The sequence below is a fragment of the Ylistrum balloti genome, unplaced genomic scaffold (assembly GCF_031769215.1).
Source record: "Ylistrum balloti isolate Yb309-2 unplaced genomic scaffold, AGI_CSIRO_Ybal_v1 Utg372316, whole genome shotgun sequence".
NCBI lineage: Eukaryota > Metazoa > Mollusca > Bivalvia > Pectinida > Pectinidae > Ylistrum > Ylistrum balloti.
Window position 1 is genome coordinate 14045 of NW_026783069.1, and position 15593 is coordinate 29637.

General features: G+C 39.2%; 1 protein-coding gene across 1 annotated transcript; it reads left to right on the plus strand.

Moving 5' to 3' along the window:
• Positions 1–11538: 11538 nt before the first annotated feature.
• LOC132564487 (uncharacterized metal-dependent hydrolase YcfH-like) lies at positions 11539–12021 on the plus strand. Its single transcript, XM_060229140.1, has one exon. It carries the CDS (start codon positions 11539–11541, stop codon positions 12019–12021), a length of 483 nt encoding a protein of 160 aa, XP_060085123.1.
• Positions 12022–15593: the final 3572 nt, after the last annotated feature.

The window sequence follows — 15593 nt, forward strand, 5'->3', positions numbered from 1 at the left end:
GACAATAAGAAGATGACACAGCGGCCAAAGACAGGTTATGATACTATCATACGCGGTTTATATCCGAATATACGAAAAGCGCTAAGTGAGTCTTAGCATGTATAACTGTACCCAAATGTGAATAACGTGGACTGTACCTATTCCTTTGCCTTGAAGATGAGATTAAATGAACTGCGTAGTGGACACGGACAAACTTAAAATGTAAAAGCTGTGATTTAATTGAAAGTGAGAAGTGGAACTTACTTGGAAACAGAATGTTGTTACTAGACCACTGTGAATGGAGTCATGGATTTTATGGAAAATGTTGTTATTTCAAATTAACTCTGAACTTGGAGGAGCAATAGAGCTCTAGATACGACATACCGTGATGATGCGGATATTGCCGATAAAAAGATTGTTGAACTATGTTGAATGTTCTTTTAACCCTTGAGGGAGGGAACAGAACTACAAAGAACAGTAAAAAGTGACATTTAAATATACATGCATTAAAGGAATCCCTGGACTATTGAAGCTGGAATCCCTGGACTATAGAAACGGTATACTACATTTATACAACAATGTGGATGTTGATTCCGGATATGAACTATTAACTGTGAAAACAAAATAGATAAAATGAACTGTGGAAAAATAATATTGCATGCCCGAATTGCATGTAACCATTGGAATTACGGTAAAAATAATGCATGCAGCATGCGGTTGTAAGTGTGAGAAAGATGAGTGAATGTGCTAACCTGGTCCCCGTTTATAAGTATAGGATTTTTTTTAAAGATTTTCAAGAACAATGTTACCTTGTGTATATAATTATGTATAAATTGTAATAATTTTGTTTTAGCCTTTGTACAGCTCGAAGAAATATGAAAGGTATTCTGCAAAATACCTTCCATATTGTCTTTTTTCAAGAAAGGGACGTTTGTAACCCTATGCAAGGTTATCTGCCCTTGCTTTAGATATTAGGCAGTATTATCTGTTTTGGTTATTTTACTGAGTTGATGTTTATAATATTTAATTATCAAGCAGAATTATCTGTTTTAGTTATATGTTCTGACACACAGTCATTGATCTGTGGGGGACATATATTAAGGTCACTTTACTACGCTGTACTGCTGCTGCTGAGGCAGGTGCACAAACTGCGCAATAGTTAATACCTAAAACGCTGACAAATGTTTATGTGACGTAATTTTGGAAAGTCTTTTGCTTACACTGGGAGACCGGACCTTGGCGTGTGTGGCCGAATAGAAGGCTTTGTATTTGTTTTCGACTGTTTTAGCTTCAGAATGTCTGGGATTCAATTCAAAATTAGTAATAGTTTGACAGCCTTGGTCAACCGGGGTCACCCATCAAATCTGACAGTCACGTAGGCATTAGACATAAATAGGAGGGGACAAGACCGTCCCTCACTCCGGTCACTAGACAGCGTATTGGACGGACTGGTGTCACGAGGCCTGGGACCAGGGCAGGTACGGGAGCGAGAGAGTTTTGTAAGCTTACCGGAAATAAAAGGCGCTTTTCTTCACCTTTTGTAGTCCTTCAATTGTGTCTCTCGAACGGTTCGAGAGGGTTACAGATGTACAGTATGAACCGACGACTTCAAAACTCAAATGTCACAGTGGTAAGCTTACTTCTCGGCATTGTGGAATCGAAAGTAACAAGAAATTTTAAGGATAACACGTCGATGACTCTCTTAATGAGTGTATCAAAATTCTTTGGTGAGCATATAGTTTGGATTTTCTATGTTTTAAGTTACAACTCAAGGCAAGTTACAAGGCAAAAACTCCATTTGAAGGAGCTGAAACAAGCATCAATGAATCCGGGCTTGAAAGATGTCCGTGACGTGTATTATGTTGATTGTAAACCTTCCAATGTCAACAGTTTAGCAAGGTACGTTATGTATCTAGGTACTGTCTGAAACTTAAAAAAACATTGTTTGTCTTATTCTATGAAAAGGTAAGAAGTCAGCAGGATAGGCCTATTTAGACAATGTAATTTTTCTAAGCAATTTGTTGCTTTTAGTTTTAGATTCTACGTCTTTAAGAGAGACGTTGCACGTTTCCTTGTTTAAAAATATACTGCTATCGTACTGTGACATTATCAACTATCATCAACAAATATGACGAATAACGACTTGATTTGGGATATGATACAATGTCACTGTGTGGTCAAATTATCTATATTAGGCACACTGCATTCATATCAGAGGTTTTTTTCGCTATGATCATAAAAAGGAAATAAATATGTAAAAATTGACAATTAACATATAATTATTTCGTCTGTCCTGTTCTTATCATCTATCTGCCCATTCATAGTACTATTCAAACCAACAGGGAAAGGTTCGGTAGTGGCCTACAGAAGAGAGAAAATACCAATTAACCAATAGTTAAATAGCAGACTAAGAGGATAATTGGAAACTTAAGTTTCTCGTGAATGTCAAGTCAGGTCTTCAATGTCGTGTTAAGATATCAAGTATCGATATGGTGACAAGTGTCTTCGGATTGTAAGATGATGAAATTATTTAACATCGCGTGCAATATAGGGATACAATGACCAAACACAATTAATAGCAGATGAGAGTTGCATGCAAGTTTAGATTAAGCTCTGCAATGTATCATTGTATTGATGGACAACGTTTCTTTTTTCAGGAACACGCGAAACCAAGAATATTTATAAGCATACACTCACGTATTGTCTAAAGAAAGGGTATTTTCTTCCTGATGACATAGTCAAGTGTTTGGAAGGAGAATGAACAATACCTCAATGTCTTGTATTGTATTTGTACTTACATGTTTATATTGCGATAATTGTCTTTGTGTTTATAAGATCCTATAATTTGCATGCTCTGTTAACGGGATAGAATCATTTGTAAATCAAACGTAGGTATTTGAATCTCTAGGTTGTAACAACATCAAGAGACTATCAGTTCAGCAGACATCGACACATCTAGGTATGGATGCATAGTATAAAGTTTTTTTTAGGTACGAGAACTCTTGAAACTCTTGATTTTTGAAGTTTGTCAAGTTTCATCTATCAATATACAGGCATGGAGAGTACCAAAATCACGTATTGTCTCAATCTGAAATTTGAATATATACAACAAAAAATACTTAAATAGCATCAGTCTAAGCATCATATACTAAAACATGAACTGATTACAATAGTTATAATCCCATACCGTCATACTCATCAACATCTACATATCTGTGAACGCCTCACTTATTACCATACCAGCTCAGAAGTGATGGAGACATGCTTTCACAATCGTACTAATGACATGAATCACATTAACTTATACATGATGCAAAAGGTTATCCTGATGCTTCACTTACATTTGAGCTGAAAGGAGATTATACATGTATGTGTATTATCACATTTACAAGAATGACATGTACCATAGTCCTGTCTGTGTTTTATTCTAAAATCAATGTTTTTCTTAGAGAACCATTTATACTGAGAGGAGGCAAATAAACTACTCTGAATATCGTCATCATCATACATAGCCTTACTACATCAAGATCTGTGCTATTCATTAAGTTCTCATGTTTACTAAAAATGTATTTTCAAATAGTGGCACAATTCAGAATACACACATGCACTTTACATTATCTTGAATCATTCCATTGTAGAACATGATATTTAATGAAGTTTGGGATCAGTGCACCTCCGCGTCTGGATTTTGGTTTCTATTTGTACAGGATTTTCCTCATTATGCCTCCTATGCGCAGATATGAATAAATTTGTTTCTTGACATCACTAACGAGTCCTAAAAGAGCGAAACGTCTGTATAATGCAGTGCTATTGAATTACTTTTAGACATACGTAAAGGAAACATGTCTTTGCAGGACGTGAATATTAAGAATACTGCTTCACATCAAAATGACTAGTATAAGGGAATCAGTTATATCCATGTAACTACATACCTTATCAATAAATAATAATGATGAAACTTCAAAGCTATAGCTGTTGCTATCTAATTAAAATAATTGTTTCACAAATAGTTTGCCTTGGACATATGAATACACATTGATATAGACTTACCGGGTGTTAGAAAACTTCTAACACCGTTTAAGAAAATCTGCCGTCATTCATTATGATGCCAGATACATGAATTTCGATGCGAACAGCTTTTACATGTCAACAGGTAGTTTAATACCTTTTTTTCTATCTGAGTATACTGTCTTTGGATTTGGCATAGTAATATATTTCAGTATATACCTTTCACTAATTCATAAAATTAGTATATATATATTGATGATTTTGACAGTACACGCACTCGGAATTTCTTGTTTCAAATGTATTCATGACCAAGACAGACGCTAACCTACCAAAGGAAAACCAACGAAAGTGGCAACAAAGTAAATCACTGTTTCTCATTATAACAGCAGGAACCTGAATTGGGTTCTACTTTAGCTTTCTAGAGTGCTCTCACACATTATTGCTCCAAAAAGGTACCACAGAATGGTATGGCTTTGTGAAGTAATTTATGCCATGACTTGCTTATGTTTTCAAGCGAGGCTAAATTTACTGAAGAGCTGATCAAAACAGGTCATAAAGGCTCTGGAAGGTCAATAAATTCCACTTACAGATATATCAATGACGTCTTGTCTTTAAATAACAAGAAATCTATTGACTACGTCCATCGTTCACCTGAACTGGAAATCAAAGTCATGACTTCTACATCAGCTGCTTATCTCATTCTATTCCTACAACGAAACCAACATGGACAGCTTTCAACAAAGGTATGCTAAACGTGATGATTTCGATTTACCTATTGTGTTTCTTCCACTGCTGAAGAGCAATATGCCTGCATTTCCAACCTATGGTTTTCAATGTCCTGTTCCAGTAATCACTATTTTCATGCATGAAGTAGTAAACTGACAGACAACCTCATACCACAGGGGTTGACAAAATGCAGGTCAATTAACATTATGAGGAAGTTTTATTGTCGCCATAGTGATATCATTAAGAAATATTCTATTGTGTTATTTTGCCTATTTGTTCCGTTGTTGTATAACTTGTTCTGATTTGAGAACGTTATATGACGTCTACGTTTAGATGACGGATGTCATCGATGAAGCATTGTTACATCTACTGTACAGAAAAAAGGACTAGGCTTACTTGATGACGAAGGAAACCCCACCTATACATTATGTAATTTATCCAAGGAGAAATACATAATTGAATATGTATTGGCTAATTATGTTTCAGTATTAGAATCATTTAGGTTTTCTTTCAATGATAAGTAAATTGACCTCCTCGGTGTATATTATATTCCTTACCTCACAAGAATCCATATAAACACTGTTTTGTTGCTGCCTCCTCTAGCTGTTCAACCTATCCTTTGTCAAAACTACGTACTACCATTCTTATTGGGATACTATTTACTCAAGAAGTGGAGTTAATAGCAAACTTTTAAGAATTCTAAAGAGCTTCTGACCAATCCTAACCATCCTGTTCTTAAAACATTTCTTCTAGTAGAACATTCGGTTTTCCACTTTGTACATCACCATACTCCATTCTTAACCAAAGATCATTTTCGTTTCCTTTTAATAAAGAGGATAATATATGCTTCGCCAAAGGCTAATCTACCATATTTTCTTCAAGTTAGTAAAATATTACATTCGTTAGTCAAACACGATATCACAATCAGATACTAAAATACATACAAAATTATAATAGTGAAAGACATTATAACATATCACAATCAGTATTAATTAAGATTATCACAGATAGCAGTAACACATATCTGTGCTAATTTGATTTGCCAATTAAATGGCTGTAAGCCGTATATACATATATGCTAACATATATAACAAGAAAGGTGAACGGCGGTACAAATAAGTTTATCTCCTGGTTCCGTCGTTGTATACCTTGTTCTCCATTGCGACTACTTACTTGGATTGATCACTTGGTCTTATTGTCCTTGTTCTTTGCATGAGTCTCCTTTTAATTTTATTTGCCCTATTTTTCTTGAATTTGAAGTTGGATTACGATTGAATTCACATGTTGGTATTTCTCTTTGAAGTTAGACACAGAATTGCTCTCCTAGGTACCAGAACATTGACACAGTTAATATTTAATTTCAAATTGATGTAAATACTTAGTTTGAGCGTGAACTATCTAATATATCATGATCTATATAAAAACGTGGCACGTTTATATACGTGAGGTAACTCTGATATGGATCATCCATTCTATTCATCTCTTTATAAAGTTTTTCAGAGATGAGTTGAGCAAGACTCAGTTTAAGCATTAAGTCCGGTTTAACGATACAAGAGGTGACTCTGAACGCCGGCGGCAATTACGGTACTATAATTGCAACTGTTTCTGCGTGACGTCACAATGCTCTTGTCGGCTATTGTATGTATATGCTGTTCCCATTACTTTATTTCCTCTATCGTAGAAGCTGGGATTTTTCGATCAATATTTTGGTAGGAACTGCCCTACACGGACCTTGTCGGTTGCTGTATGGTGTTATACTAGATGTCGATTGTCAACAGTATCACGTAATCGATCTCTTTGAACTTCCGGTCTAATAAAAAGCTGCTGCAGTGGTCACCACGACCAAATTGGCGACGAGGATAAAATTGTTTAGCACTTGTCCACTTACATTGGGTAAATATGTGTGTTTGAACCAATTTTCATCGGAAATCTCCCGCCATTACGTCAGCCTCGGTTGTTCACACCAACGCAGTTGACATAACTTTCAGTGTAATATAAATTTATAATTTTTACTATTCTGTCATTTTTGTATGAATTCGGCTTGTATGTAATTATTTGCTGTATGATTTCGTGTGTTTCTGAGTTTATCAATACTGTATTATGAATCACATGTTATGTAGTCAGGTTTATTAAGGTTGCTTACACCGCCTTTTTAAACAAAATTTGTCTTCACCTAATTTCGCTCGGAATTGCAATTCCCTACAATAAACATGTAACAAACATGATGTTCTGAATAAAATATAATTTTAGTAATAAATTCCAATGTTATCACATATTTCAACCCTGCCATATCAATATTGTTGGGAGTTCACACTTCCACCTGTCAAATATTATGGCTAGCAGTGTAACAATACATGTTCAATTCGCTCCGTTTGAGGAATTGCAGACAATCCGTGGAGTCGATCCTGTAAAGGCAGAAAATATTATCAGATTGCGAAACGTAAAATGCCTTATAGTAACAGATCTCGTCATTGCTACCGGGATAAATGAACAAACATTGTACAAATGGATAAATGAAGGTTTTATAGCGCTTTATACACCTTACACTCCAAACCAGGCCATGAACACCTTTAATGAAGGTCATTAATCCCAACCCAATCGCCCAATGTTCTAGGAAACATTCAGGATCTACACAATGAAATGGTTTCTACCCGTCAAAAAATTTGACCATGAGCGTAATCTTTGGGTAAACGAATTAAAGCAACATGAACACGAATCGCAACAATTATTGTATCACGAACGTGAAAAATGGCTTGGAGCACACCAACAAACCCAACGAGAAACTTTGGCATGGTGGAATGAAGTAGAGTTCTCCAGAAAACATCAAACTCCATCACAAATAAGGGAAAAACTACTCAATGCAATTCCACCTGATAATAGGTATAACCGCCCGATCCCATCGCCGGCCCCAAGTGGCTCGGATATAATAACACCCCCAGGGAGAACAGAGGACTTTCCTCGTGATTTTCAAACGCCAGTAAAGCATAAGCCCCAGAGTACGCCAACCATTCCACTTCCCGCGGATGGTGGACAAAGGGGACACAAGGCGAAGTTGTCACCAAAATCTCGGGGTAGATCTACCAACAAACATCAGCCAGAGAGAAATTCGAAGTCGAACGATTCAGAAACCTCACGTAGGTCAAGCTCCCCTGATAGCAGTGAGGAGAGGACAAAAGAAAAGGTCGGAAACGTAGTAAAAGTCCAACGCTGCCCAAACTAACAGCTTTTGACTGTAGCTCTACATCAAACTGGGAGGCCTTCATTTTTCAGTTTGAGCGAATCGCTAAGCGGCAGGTTTAGAGTGATAGGAGGAGTTCAGATAGACTTATTGACTGTTTAAGTGGAACAGCTCTGGAGTATGTCCGAGAACTCGATCCAGACTCTAGATGCAGAGAGTTTAAAAAGGAGCTGAGGCGACGATTTGGTAAGAAAAATGAGCCAGTCTAAGCCAGGCGTAAGCTTCAATTCTTACGCCAGCAAGAGGGAGAATCGCTTGAGGAATTTTCACAGCGTGTGTATTTCTTAGCCATGGATGGGTATAGGAAGTCAGATAGAGAAACAATAGATCAACTGTCTACAGAGGTTTTTCTCCGCGGCTGCAAAGAAAAGGAGGCTGCAAGGTTAGCAATGGAAAAGGGCCCAACTTCAATTCATAAGGCTCTGAAATATGTAAAGGCATCGATAGCCAACCATCGGTCGATATTCGGTTCATCGAAATCAGCTTCTTACTCTCAACGAGAGGTAGCTTTTTCAGACGACGTTCGAGGCAACTCTTCTGGTTCCGTGGCGGCAAACACTTCCACTCGGAAATGTAACACGAAGATAGAAAAAAACATTGAACAGCTTACCCAGCAAGTAGGTAACCTCAGTAAGCTTTTTCAGAATACCCCAGATGAGAAACGAAACACATCCTCGTGGAGACGTCATCGACGCCACCACCAAGGAATAGGGAAAGACAACATTCAAGGTCCCCTTCACCATTTAGGTCCAGCCAGATTGACCGACAAGAGATGGATGGAAAGGATTTAAACTCCAAAGGGCTAGGCCCCATGACTCAGGACTTGTCCAAGAGGAAAATGGGCCACAAAACACTTCAACCGAGCGGCTTGAAACACATATTGTTCGCCTATCTGCAAGATCAAGTTTGGTTATCTCAATTACTATAAGTGGTGTTACCATTCCTGCTATTGTAGATACTGGTGAAATGGTTACTTTAATTAATCAAGACCTCATTGTGAATGTTTTCAAAGAGGACACATTGTACAAATCAATACGATTAAAAGGTTTTGAGAACAGGAATTTGAAGGACACGTATACCTGGATAAAGAGGCACAAATTGGTTCCTGATTCTACAACATCGAGTTTTGTTCTGTTCTGTGAGGTTTATGTGAGAAGTTGCCGAGTTTGCAATCGCAACAAGAAACCGACCGGCGTACAAGAGAGCCACTACAAATATTTCATGCTGGTTTTCCCCTTGAACGGGTCCACTTAGACATTCTTGGGTCTTTTCAGAGGAGTGAAGCAGGGAACATTTACATCCTCGTCATGTTGGACCAGTTCACCAAATGAATTGAATTGGCGGCGATTCCCAATCAGTCCGCCGAGCGCATTGCATAGAAGTTCGTTGTCCATATTGTTGCTAGATTTGGTTGTCCACTAGAGATTTTCACAGACCAGGGGAAGAACTTGTTCGAGGCTGTATGTGATGTTCTGCAAATAACTAAGAAGAGGACCACTACATACCATCCTTCATCTAATGGGGAAGTTCAAAGTTACAACCGCACCCTGCTTCAGATGATCCGTTGTTTCGTTGAAGACCAAACCGGCTCATGCTAGGCAGGGAATCGGTACAACCTGTTAATCTAGTTCTTGGTACCGGGATTCCGGACTCAGTGACCACAGTAGAGTGGGTACAGGAATTGGCGGAAAAGATCAACGAGACACACAACTTTGCCAGGAAGAACCTTGGCCAATCACTTGAACGCCAAAAACGCCTCTATGATTTTCGTCAGGAGGAATCGCATTTCAATATCGGGGATTATGTGTACAAACTGAACTCTGCAAAGAAAGTTGGCCAAGCCCCAAGCTGCAATCCCTATGGGAGTGGCCTTACTTGGTCAGCGATTGTAGACCTCCATCGTATGCTATCCAGGATCGCATGAAAATCAGTGTGACCAAAGACTGCGAGAAAGAGTTTTGGTGGACGAATACTCCCTGAGTTTCCTAGACAAGACAGATTTGGAGAGGACACTTTAGATCTTGATAGACAGGAAATCCTCACAACGCCATCTAAGATCGATAAAACTGAACACGGAAGCAAAAATGCAGCTTGCAAAGCGGGAGCACGACGATCAATAATCCTTCCTGCAAAATTGAAGGATTTTTGTACCTAGGAACTTATTTGACCTGCACAGTTTTATGTTGTGCTTGGTTATGCTTTATTGCGTAATAACCTGCTGTAATATACTGTTCCAAGATTATTTTCACCATATACTTGACTTTTTATGACAATGAGCGTACACACCTTCAATTGAAGGAATTGTAAAGTGTATATGTAAAGGCAAAATCAGCACGCTGGCTATGTTAGTTGTAATGATGTAGTGTGATTTGTTTAAGTATTTCACTCTATATTCCATGTATTTTCAGTAAACATGGATTCTGATTGCAACGAGGCCAATTTTTTTCTGACTACAGCTCTTCGGCTGGGAGTGACGGAGAGATGTCATCAGGTCTAATAGTGGTTGACGAATACCAGTCCGAAAGCGAGGCGCACGATTCCCGAACGATTCTTGACAAAGGGATCATCTCTGGCTCATCTGAAGTTCACACTTCCAATGGACCAAGAGCAAGAGAGAGGATTTGTCCATTGTGTACCTTTAAGCCGAAGATACAGAAAAAGGCATGTGATTAAGATGCATCTACCCTGGTATGTTGATGCGAATACCTCATGCCGGGGTTACAGGAGCAAATCCCCATGATAAGTCGTCTTAAGTCACACACCAGCTGCAATGGGACACCCTTAAACTAGGTCAATATTTGGAAATGGTGCCGTTACGTCACTGGACTTCTTCAGTTCTTACAAGAAGCCCACCATCTTGGTGACTTGGATAAATTGTTATCATATGACGTTGCGAATGGTCTGCATCCGAACTTTGGCAAGGATGACCAACACTTTTTAGCTACTGAGCGAAAATTAATGGAACACTGTGTCGCGTTTCCTTGGAGAGGTATTGCCTCCTGAATTTGTCAGCCCACCGAATCATATTATTTGTCTTGTTCACTGGCGGGTTTTCACCAAACTTTTGGAACATCTAATTGTTGCCCGTCGTGAAGAGTTTCGTTTAAGTAAAACGGAGATGTTAGTGTCTGGTTTGGCACGACGGGGATCTGACGTCCCGGATGTCCCTTAGAGCATGGTTCTGAAGTTTACTGATTCACATTTCAACCTCGACCAGCTGTTGAAAAGGTAAAGAAAAGAAAGTCTAACCGAATTAGAGGAGTCATGTAATCTTGGGAGAAACGAAGAGTTGGGTTGTGCAGTGGCAAATTACGTCTTTCCTATAGTTGGGACATGTGGACTCAGCAAACTGATACCAGGATCCATGTGTCATTTGGTATACATCCCCATTTTGTGAGAAAAGAATTGCCGCAGTTGTTCCCCAAATTGGTCTCGTTCCTTTAGCTTGTGCCATTGGTGAGGTTGGTATATATCTGATTAGCAAATGCATCAGGCATAACAAGTGTGTAAGCCCTGCATTCTGTCGAAGATACTCGACAGCTCTTTAACAGGAGTTCTTAAGGGAGTGCCTTATCAATGTCGAACGGATGGACATGACAGTGATTGTACATTGCCGCGACGAAGGATCCAGGGAATCAAGCCAACGTGTTTTGTCTCTTGTGAGAGAAATGAACCTTACCCATCTCCGAATACATCGGCTTTGCTTTACCGACGGATTGGAGGAACTGCAAAAATGGATGGCTTGTCCACCAAATGTGTACTTCATATTCACTGCGGTAGTACGCGATGAACCCATTAGACTATCCGCTGCCAACGTTTATTTGGATAAACTGCTACTTGAAAGTGATTCCCAATATCTTTCGTTCAAGCCACACCATCTCAATACGCCTTGGGTAGTTTTGGAGGTGGCAGGCGTGGTGGCAGGAGCAAGAGGAATGTATATTCAGGATGTCATGGAGTCTGCTTCTCAGAACTTTAGGCGTATCTACAGACTGCCATCGTGGTTCAGGGATGATGTCAATTTGGAAGACGTCGGCGCTGATATCTGGGAACTGTCGAAGTGCATGTGAACTGTGCTAAATATGTTTTAAGTAATGTGTTTTATTTTAGTTGTTTCGCGGATAAGGATCTTTCTCACTGATAAGGGATGGATGTGGCAGGAACTGCCCCACACAGACCTTGTTGGTTGTTGTTGTTGTATTGTGTTATACTAGATGCTGATTGTCAATAGTATCACGTAATCTGTCTCTTTGAACTTCCTGTCTAATAACAAAAACCTTCTGCAGTGGTCTACGCCACCATAATATCATCAGGTCCCTGATTAACACTGCCCCTGTTACTGTGTGCATGAATGATAAAATATTTTCTTAACATACCTATAGTCGATAAAAGTACAAGATGCCCCGCTGGAAAAAAATCCCTTCCATTACTATGATTCCATGAGATCTGCTAGAATTTAACACATTCGTTTTAAAAATGAATATGATCAAATCAACATTAAATCTCACATGTGCGTCAGTAAGGGATTGATTGATTCAGTCAGACTAAACAGTAAAGTTCTAACTCACATCAGCAGTTCCGTGGCTTTGTAATTTTCGGATTACATAAGACCATCTAAAAACAAACTTTATGACGATAACATAGGTTGTTATTTTGCAGGCATCGGATACGAAACAGCAAAATGGATAGCAATATTAGGGAGAACTGTGATAATGGCATGCAGATCGAAGACCAGAGCAGAAGTGGTAAGCAAATAAGCTATTATTCCTATTTATAAAAATATATTAATGTTTGATAGGATATTTTGCACCAGCATAGATTGGTATCACCAGAAAGATTCGGGAGGAAACATTAAGCTATTTTAAAGAAACAACTATGGAAAATTGTGTCAACTGACTAACTGTGTGCTGAATGGCAACGTTACAGTTAAGTATGCGAGATACAAATTGAAATAAATAGTAAATCCACGTAATAACTGAATCATATTAACTACTGCGTCATCGCATAATTAATTTTCCTACACACATAGTCATTAGCACATCAGTTGCGTGCTGGTGACTAATCAAGCTGCCGAATCGCCTATAACATACAAAGCTTCGATGGACAGCTTGCAATGCAACAAGGAAACAAATGCGAATATCTATTAATGCCGGTCGAAATCTTAATAATATGTTCATTAACCTGAACATCACATATCATTAAGATTACAATACAAAAAAGCAGCTATATTTTGCCACATTGACATAACTCTAACGGATTGTACAAGAGAAAATCTTCTTTCAGATTAATCTAGAATTATATACAGAAGAGCCAAATAGTGAATAACGTCGCATTATCTAGTTGTTCCGTCAAATTATGACCTGTCGGTGATACTATGAGCATAAATTGCAGCAACACTGAGGAAATCGAATTATTCGGAAGAACTATGAAAAATCTAGAAAGAAAAGCGGATGCGCCCCTTAAATAAAAAGAAAATTAAGTATTTTCAGATATCAGATGGTTTTTAAAACTTCAAGTACTTATCTTTCTTGTCATTATTCAAATGAAATAAACTGTGGTGTCTCAAATCTTTTATTCGTTCATTGAAATTTGTTCGTAATGCATGCTGAGTGCGTGTCATCAAGGACGCAGCTGTATCGGCATCATAACTCGACGTCAGACCATTATCGATGAACAAATTCCTTCACATCAGCATCCGCTCCCTCAGCTTGTCTGAGACCATAAGTGGCCACTGCAGGTGATGGCGAATTCCCAAAGACATGTGTTGTCATACGGTATTCGATAAGCTATTTTGACGTGTTATTGTCTTCATGCCAGAAGAACCGATGAAAATTCCGATGTGATTTATCCAACTTGAAACAGTAGAACATTTGCTCGACGTCACCTGTAATGGCTACAGGCTTAGCGCGGAACCTCAAAAGTACACGAAGTAAATTGTTCACTAAGTCTGGCCCTGTCATAAGTACGCTGTTGAGCGAGATGCCATCGCATCGAGCAGATGGGTGAAATACTGCTCTTATCTTATCAGGCTTTTTGGGTAGGTATATGCCGAAGAGAGGAAGGTACCAACGTTCTTCACCATCCTTCAGAAGAGGAGCGACTTCGGCATGCCCATTGTTCAATACCTTGGCCATAAACTCAGTCATGTGAGCACACTTTACAGCGTCTCTGTGTAGACTCCTGTCCAAGGACATTGCTCTTTGTAAGGCCTGAGATCTGTTGTCGGGAAGTCTAGGCCGATCTGGCTTGAACGGAAGGGGCGCTGACCAGTTTCCCTCTGAATTCTTTCTCATACAGGAGTCCATTATATGAAGAAACTCCTTGTCCTCCACTGATAAGCCTGATCCTTTGAGGTAGACAGGGAAACAGGGCTCTGGGCTATCCGCCATAAGGCCCATCAGGTGGACCAATCTTCTGGTCTTCCACATGGTGTGCAGTGGGAAGGTCTAGCCCTCTGAGCATCATAACATCGGCTTTAGGATCTAATGCAGGAAGGTATTCTGCTATCTCACGTAAATGGGGTGATGAAAGGCAGACTCCGGAGTCGGTATCTCATCACGAGCATCTGTTATCATGTCGCAATCAATCAAATCAGGTATATCAAGAGCTGCTGTGCCATCAATAGATTCAACAACATATCTTCTTGCTTTCCTTCCTGAAGCTGAAATGTAGCCCGAGCATAAGGATAGTGTATACTCGGTGTGGTTGCCTTCTTCACCAAAGTGGTCAAAGAAACTAGTCCTAGCAAGTGTTTGGTTACTCTTATCATCAATGATGGCGTCTTAGAGCTTGGTCTGGCTGGCCAGTAGGGTACACCTTAACAAGGACAGTCTTTGCGCCGGATTTACTCATGCCCAAGGGATTCTTACACACCTGTGTACATGTTGAATTAACAGGATTTGAAGGATTCATTTTAGCCTGTTCTTTATCTAGAACTGATGACTTGCTTAGAGGAGTTGCAATGTGTAGGGCCGAAGGATGCGGGCTACTGTTGCAAATTTCTTATTTTATGGCTACATCACAATCCTTGGCCAAGTGTTTTCCAGGGCCGCAACACCTCAAGCAGAGAGTTCTCATGAAGAAACTTCTCCTTTCCTCAATAGGCTTTGATCTGAAACCTCTACATTTGTTGAACGTGTGTTTTGTCTTATGTATAGGACAGGACAGGGCAGGCTCTGATGGTTTTTCCACCTCAGTTTTTCTTGAAGACACCAAAGCTTTGGGAGGTCTGTTTCCTGTTTTGACAGGTTTTGACTTAGTGCTAGACGAATCTGGCTGGTCATATTTGAACCCATGGTCATTTCTCGCCCTTGCAATATCGCGCAGGAATTCTATGAAAACAGTGAAAGGAGGGTATAACGCACCATGGTTTTTCTTGTACTTGATGCTATGTGTAGTCCTCTTTTGCTGTATACTAACAGGTAACTTGGACACTATAGGGTTTACTCCAGAAGATGAGTCATAGTATGCCAACATGGTAGAGTATTGTTTGTCTGCTTTCCTAGCAGCAATCTCGGAAACAAGGTCAACAAGTTCAAACAATCGACTACTATCTTTGTTCGAAATATTGCGGAAAGCAGCGAAACGGGCTTTCAGACAAGCCTCTACCATCTCTGGACCAGCATAACGATCCTCTAATCTT